This window comes from Morone saxatilis, unplaced genomic scaffold, assembly GCF_004916995.1.
Source record: "Morone saxatilis isolate NCDOM2014 unplaced genomic scaffold, NCSU_SB_2.0 Contig12, whole genome shotgun sequence".
NCBI lineage: Eukaryota > Metazoa > Chordata > Actinopteri > Moronidae > Morone > Morone saxatilis.
The window spans coordinates 22,859,200-22,866,899 of record NW_023339674.1 but is presented as its reverse complement, the minus strand read 5'-3'; the positions used below and the strand labels follow the sequence as shown (position 1 = coordinate 22,866,899).

The window sequence follows — 7,700 nt, the reverse complement described above, 5'->3', positions numbered from 1 at the left end:
TATACAAGTATTTTACATTTACCATTTACCATATCTTGGCTCCAGCCATCTGCAGGACATAAAATAAATCTACATGGCAACGCGTTTACTTATTTACATACAGATATATACAGTACCAGTAAAAAATATCACTCTCTCATTCAAGTGAATGGGAACAGCTCTGGGTTCAAGATATTGCATGCAAGTATGAGTATATATATTACCTTTGAGCAAAAAATATTTTCTCTAAATATAGAGGATATCTAATCCCATATATTTCTCTGCCATGCTCTTGGCTCAGTGAACTCTTGCATAACCTTCTTGCACATAATATCTTGCGCCCAGAGCTGCCTGTGACAAATTCATTTAGACAAGATATCTGTTAAGAACTCATCTTGTCTCCATTCAATTACAAAAAACTCCCCCATATCCAGGTGAACTCATTATACCCAAGATGGAGAACATATTTGACTGAAGGTTTCTTCAGTAACGGCCATCTGGGGGGTAGTTGTTGAGATATCAATATCTGGATCTAGCTGATGACACCATCCAAATTTACATCTCTATATGTATGTTTTTATGTTCCAGACTCACCTAGCGTCCAGGAACCTAGAGCGCAGGATCATGACAGCCTCACAGGTGCTCTGCTTGAGCTGCATTTGGATGGAGCTGAACTTGCGGTGAATGATGTTCACCATGCGTTCAATCTCTTTTGGTGAGATGGGCCGTGTCCGTGACTGCTCTTTCAGCAGGTTCATTACATGAGTGGTGAATTCATTGCAGGCCTAATGAAATATCACAGAGACACAAAGGAGATGTATGTAATATAAAGTACATATGGGCTCACCATGAGAAAATTAATCATAACATATTTGATCTGGTGGCAGAATGCATACAAAACAAAAAGGGTCAAATATATTTCAGAGGTATGCCAACCTACTGTATTTCAAAGAGGCCACATCCAGAAAGATTTGGCAGCAACCAGGGTTCGAGTTATCTGGGAGGCAATGGGAACTGAGCCCCTTAGTAAGCAGTAAAATCATACATCAGTGGGGGTCTCTAATCACAAATTGCTTTTTTCATTGTAATGAGTAGTATTTCTCTCTGTATTGCTTCCTTTCTATTGGATTTTTGACTTGCAAAAACCGATGCATCTTCCCACTAGTGCAGCGCTACATAGAGTAGGGTACTGTGCACCTGCAACCAGAAGTGCTACTTTCATATAATATGGCATTTGCAAGAATTGAAAACAATCAATCAGAGCCAAGAAAGATTTAAAGACACTTTCGGTTGGAGGCTTAAAGATAATTGATTGTTGAGTCTCATGAGACAAATGGCATTAGGAGCCCCAGGAGGAGCCAGAGGAACGAGGCACAGATTATCTGTCTCATGTACTACTGTCAGGATATAGTGAAAGACTAACAGAAAATATTTTTTATAAAACTTAACTACTTCAGCTTTAAGAAATGTAATCATGTAATCAGGCTCACCCACATATTGTATGTGCCAAATCTGTCCAATATTAGATTAAATTTGTTAAAAAAGTGACAAAAAAAATAAATGGATGGAGTTTCATGTTAAAGTACTTTCATTCCTTAGCAAAACTGCACTAGCTCACTTACAATAAAAGACACCAACTGCACAGTGGAGGATTGTACGATGGAGTATTAGGGCCAGACTAAGAGAAAACTTATTTTGGGGGAGGAAATTACGAGAATAAAGTCGTAACATTACGAGAATAAAGTAGTAACATTACGAGAATAAAGTCATAATTTTATGAGAAAGGGAGGTGAGTAAGGTACTTTAACTTAGAGTCTGATTAATTATTCACTAAAAAGTAATTCAGTGGACCGATTAGCACCACTTAATTAAAAGGTTGCAAGATAAACTCTTAATTCATGAGTTTAAATAACCTTTTTAAGTTGCAAAACATGTTAGGATGAGTTTGGCTGAATTATTAATGTGGAAGAACTGAAACTATTTTAATGTGATAAGTATTTCTGTGAAGAAAACTGAATGTAATTGTTAGTTTTACAGTTATGAGAACTCTTCCCGCTGCGTTAAAGTGAGGAACGTTGATCTTGTGAAGTTTCAGTTTCACAAATAAGGAAATAATTCATGTTTTGGCTCATCAGCATCAAATTATCAGTATCAGGACTATTTCGAAGAAAGAACCACGCACTCGGAACAAATTTCTTCTATTGTACAGTCTCGTATTTTTACGACTTTATTCTCATAATTTCCAAGATTTTAGTACGGCTCCAATACTCCGTAAAGATAAAACTACTGATCCTCTGGGAAATTCCCAAGCCACCTCACAGTATATAGTAATGAGTTCTACATTGACAGCATTATGTGAACTACAATATAACTATTGTGAACGGGCCATTACACATTAGGATTTTGGTATTTAAGTAGATTCTGAAGCTTGTTCTTTTGTACGTTTTACTTCAGTGGACTACACTTACTTTATCTGAAGGATCCGAGTACTTCTGGGGGACTGAAACCACTTCAGGTGTAAACATAAGAAACTCTTGTTGAAGGTTGAATCTGAAGTGTTGAAAACTTTATATTTCTATGAATCATTAAAAACAAACGAGCAGTGACAGTTTGAAGCCATTTATTAGTTCAGATAACGAGTAACAGCATTTCCATGAAGCTCATAATGAAAACAAACATTGAGGTGTCAGAAGCGAACCTGATGAAGCAGGTTAGTGAACTTTAACGTTGGACCACTTCAACCACAAACAGTTACAAACATCCTGTTCTGCATTTACCTCAAGTTCTGGAAGCAAAGAAAAGCTTTAGCTCTCAGCCAGGCGGTTAAAGTGCAAAGCAATATCATTAAAAGTCTGAAAGAAACCTTCAGGAATGTGCAACCTTTATTGAAATAAGAAACAAAAGACAGCGGATCAGAAGGAGCAAACACTGGAGTAAAGGAGGTGGCACTTTAGTTTCCTCCCCTCAGGCGGAGCACCAGGTGGAGGGTGGACTCCTTCTGGATGTTGTAGTCGGAGAGAGTGCGGCCGTCTTCCAGCTGTTTGCCGGCGAAGATCAGCCTCTGCTGGTCCGGGGGGATTCCCTCCTTATCCTGGATCTTAGCTTTGACGTTCTCGATGGTGTCGCTGGGCTCCACCTCCAGGGTGATGGTCTTACCGGTGAGGGTCTTCACAAAGATCTGCATCTTGGCACTGTAGAGAGAGAGAGTGTATTTAATGTTAGAGACCTGAACAGAGTGTCTGCAGTTACACTATGGACCAGACGTAACGTCACAAAAACAAGCCGTAAACACAATAAAGTCTAATTATTAAGAGGTTTATACAATTATCAGGTAATGGAGAAATTATTATTAACTATTCTGATAAATTTGTCAGTAATTTATTTTACATTCTTATACAAAATGTTTGAAATATAAACACAAAAGTGCGTAAACATGTATTTTACTATTAAATATAAAATCCTCACCTCAAAAACAAGCAGTTAGTTGAGTTTTTAATCCAAATAATTTAATATTAATTTGTGAATTTAACTTTTATTCGTGTTTTTGAAACAACTGCGCATGCGCTGTTCCATATTTCCGCCCTGTTTGTTCGTCGGCTAACGAGCTAATGTTGCTAAGGTAACCGGATGTCGCCAGAAATATTCGACGTTTCTCGTTTTTGAGGCGATTATAGTTTTCTTTCAACGGTTCCCCTTCTTTTAAAGGCTTATATCTCTTTCTCTGCCGCGTTAACCGACGGAAATAAAAGATGAACTGTGGTTTTTATTACGTCAGGCCGCGGTTATCAACGTTAGCTGCCACAACAAAAAAAAAGCTGATTCATCCGCTACTAACAGCTGAATTAAAGTCGATTAAACACACAAAACATCAGATAACGACACGTACGTAACACTTGGCTTAAACAGGGTGGATATTGCTTTTAAAATAGTCAAATTACTTACAAACAAATGGTTCCCGCGGGTGTTTGTTCCGGTCACTTCTGAGCGCAGTCAGTTTGTTATGAACAAAGAGCCGCGGAGGGGTATTTATAGGCAACAAGTGAGCGATCCTTCCGCTGTGCCACCCAGTGGAACTATAACCTATGTTTATCTGTTAAAAACCCTGTAAAATGAGTTTGGAGTTAGTTAAACAAACATATTCTGAATGTAAACACAATCAGAGTTTTTATGGGGGAGAGAAGTTGCCTTTTTTTTAGACGTGAAGGTGAAAAATGTCCGTTCACAGCCTGCGCGTATGTATACATGATATTCAGGACAAGAGCAAACCGGAAACGGTCGACAACAACAAATAATATATTTCTAATAAAAATCTTATTTTTCTATTCTTATCATAATAATAATCAATTATTATAATAATATAAATGATTATAATACTTAATAATTATTAGTATTATTATAACAATAATAAATGTGGTTGTTGTTATTGTTGTTATGACTTGCATTTTATTTTGAAAATTCAACACTGTACTGTAAATAAAACAAAATAATACAGCCTTTTTCCAAACACAGAACTTCAAAAAAGACAGAAAAAGGAAAAATAAACAATACAAGCCTGAGAGTGAGTACAAGATAACAATAATAATTATGATAACTTTATTTCTACAGCACTTATCAATGTCACAAAGTGCTTGACAAAATAAATGAGATAAAAACAAACAAACAATAAAGATAAGCTATAGGTAACCGTAACAAACACAGTTAAAATATGAGAATAAACGAAAATAAAACAACCTGGCAACAGCGGCAAGTTTTACAAGTCAGACATCCTGTAAACTTTATCCTTTCGCTTCCACATTCACTCCAGGAGATATGTTTCTGTCCATATGCAACGACTTATGGAGAAAGAGGCTCTCCAGGTGTTCCCGAGAATCATCTTCCTGCCAATTTCTGCCATCTGGGTTCGGTCCTGATGATACTAATTAATTCTACAACATGGTTAAAGCCTCCTGAGGCTCTAAATACGAGGATCGACGGGCTTTATAGTCGGTTACTGCTGCAACTATAACACATAGTTATTGATTAGTCAAGTGTAGTCAGTTTATTTATACAGCTCAAAATCACAAGGGCCTCCGAGGGCTGTACAGTCTGTGCAGCATTCAGTTTAAACCTCTGATTGCTGTAGTTTCTGACTGAGATCACAAATAGAACACTTAGAAAAGACCACCCAGTGCTGTCAGATATATCAATGAGATATTCAGATGAAACCCATCCTCACTGAACACATGAAATACCGTCACTTTGTGTTTTCATCGGTCTGTTTATTTCTCTGCTTCTCCTGAAAACAAATGACCAAGTTAATGTGATTTTTGGAGGTAAGCAGATATTGATTTTGAGCCTTTCCCCGGCAGCACGCCTTCATACTGTTGAACAAGCAGAATCTTCTCACTCATTATTCATCAATTGACAAAATATTTGATACCTTTTCCCAACAGGAAGAAACCTATTGATTTTAGTTACCCTGTGACCTTTAACCCCCTCATCACTATTCCGTCATTAACCAGAAACAACTGTCTGTCTGTAAAACTAATGACTAGCTGGGGACATTATTAGGCTGACTACACTCTTTGTAATTGTCTTTTGATTTCAGATAATCATTAATGCAACATTTCTTGTCTGAAGTGCACATTTTGCCTCCGGTCCGACGTTTCAAAAATGAGCTTCCTGACATTTTAATATTCATCCCTTTGGAAAAAAAATAATGTTTTTTAAATGCCAGCTTCAATTTGAGGCTTTCTGGAGCTACATTTCACACTTTCATTATGAAAATATGATGCAAAAATACACTCACAGAAGTTTTGTTTGACACATTTGCAAACTTGTTGAGTAATTACACCTGGAGGACTTTCAGAGCTTAATATCAGTTATAAAACAGGTTTTTTGAGTTTAGTATCCAGCATATCACAGAGACACTGTTAGCAGTCAGGCTTGTTTTAAAGGTCCAATATGTAACATTCAGGAGGATCTATTGGCAGGAAAGTACAATTATATCATGTATATTTTCATTAGTGTATAATCACCTGAATATAACAATCATTGTGTTTTTGTTACCTCAGAATGAGGGAGTGGGTCCTCTTCTACGGAATCTGCCATGTTGAACCGCCATGTTTCTACAGTGGCCCAGAATAGACAAATCAAACACTGGCTCTATAGACAGGGCCTTTCGCAGCCACCATAGTTTCTCCTATTCGCTTGAAATGGGAGGGAGACACGAGGGAGTTTGTAATCTGCAACTACACCACTAGATGCCACTAAATCCTGCACACTTATATATAATGTAAGGATTTGTTTTCCTGCAGAATTACATATCTTAACCCTTTAATGGGTTTCTTAACCATTTGATAGAGTTTTTCAGGTGGTTTCCGTCTAGAAAGTTACCGGCAGAACTCACTTCATCTTTTTTTTTCAGTTTCGTTTAGGGCTTACTGAACAAAATGATGTTAATGAAATCCCCTAAAAGTCAGATACATTTACTTTTTTAACAAGACTATAAGGGCTATGCTAATAAATAACTAAATAAACTAAATGCTAATGCAAACATGCTAAGGGTTAGATTATGCTTGAACATAACTAGCTCGTAAGACGTTCGTTCTGAATGGCCACACTCGAAGGTTTAGTCAAAAGCTGTCCATCTTAGACAGATGTGATATTGTTTAAATATGGGGATTGTTTCTCAAATGTTTGGCCACATGTGGAGGGAGGGGGTTTCCGAAGGTATTCAGCAAGCAGTGATGACAGAGAACACTGGCAGCTTAACATACTCATAATGAAGCTGCTGATGTTTAGCAGTTTAGCATGCTTATGCCATGTTCACTGTCTTTGTTTTTGCATGTTAACATCGTAACATTAACTAATTAGCAAATTAGGTACACTATTTTGTAAAGTATGAAGTACAACTGAGGCTAACAGGAGTGCCTTTAATTAAGAGGTATTTAGCAATAAGCTAAAGTATTAGACATGCTGTAATTCTGACCTGATGATGTGGCGCTAAATAAAAAGTCAGACGATCACCAACATGCTTACAGTTCATCCTGAAGGGGCATGAATGTATGTACCAAATTTCATAATAATCAATCCAAAATTTGAGCTATTTCAGTCTGGAACAAAGCGGTGAACCAACCAAACTAACAGACTGACTGTTGGTTGACCGAGCTGGATATCGTCATGGAATACATAACAGCACAAAAACAGTTGAGGGCAGTGACCTCTTCCCTCTGACCACTGGGGGAGATACAACTTGTATGCATACAAAATACTTTGTTTTTTGTGTTTGAATACAAGCACTGCTTTGAAGAATACCACAAGAGGAGGATCCATTTCCCCACAGAGCTGTTTTATCACCACACAGATGCTCAGGTCTGATTTAGTACTACATAGATTGCACTGCGTATGTGACTTTCTGATATTTTTGCCATGACCATTAGTAAACCTTTAGCCATGGCTCTAGGGATGCCAGTGGCTCTCGGCCAGAAGCAAAGAAAAGGAAAAAAACAAAACATCCCATTGCTTTTTTCTGGATGGCACTGTTAAAAGGTTAAAACACAAGTGTATGTCAGTGAATGCCACTGCAACTCACTCTCAGTAGAGATGATCAATATTTTTAGTTTACGTTATGGGAATTTTAACGGTGTTTTTTGTAGGCTAGAGAATTAAATTTAGGTTTTTTAAGTCACGATTTGCATCTATAATACTGCTCAAAGTGGAATGCTTTCATACAGTAGACA

At 37.4% G+C, this 7,700-nt stretch overlaps 2 protein-coding genes across 2 annotated transcripts in view; both read right to left on the bottom strand.

Annotated features, from left to right (window-relative positions):
* Window positions 1–7,381, bottom strand: part of LOC118321448 (pre-B-cell leukemia transcription factor 1-like) — a 25,594-nt gene extending 18,213 nt beyond the window's left edge. The window contains exons 1-2 of the mRNA XM_035652766.1: window positions 7,373–7,381; window positions 574–764 (exon numbers count right to left, since the gene is read on the bottom strand). Of these exons, the coding sequence (XP_035508659.1) occupies window positions 574–737 (164 nt within the window). The 5' untranslated portion in view covers window positions 738–764; window positions 7,373–7,381. The remainder of the gene's footprint in view (window positions 1–573; window positions 765–7,372) is intronic.
* LOC118322310 (ubiquitin) lies at window positions 2,583–4,077 on the bottom strand. The gene is made up of 2 exons (XM_035653959.1): window positions 3,922–4,077; window positions 2,583–3,170 (listed from the first exon to the last, which is right to left on the bottom strand). Exon 2 carries the CDS (start codon window positions 3,161–3,163, stop codon window positions 2,930–2,932), a length of 234 nt encoding a protein of 77 aa, XP_035509852.1. The 5' UTR covers window positions 3,164–3,170; window positions 3,922–4,077; the 3' UTR covers window positions 2,583–2,929.
* Window positions 7,382–7,700: the final 319 nt, after the last annotated feature.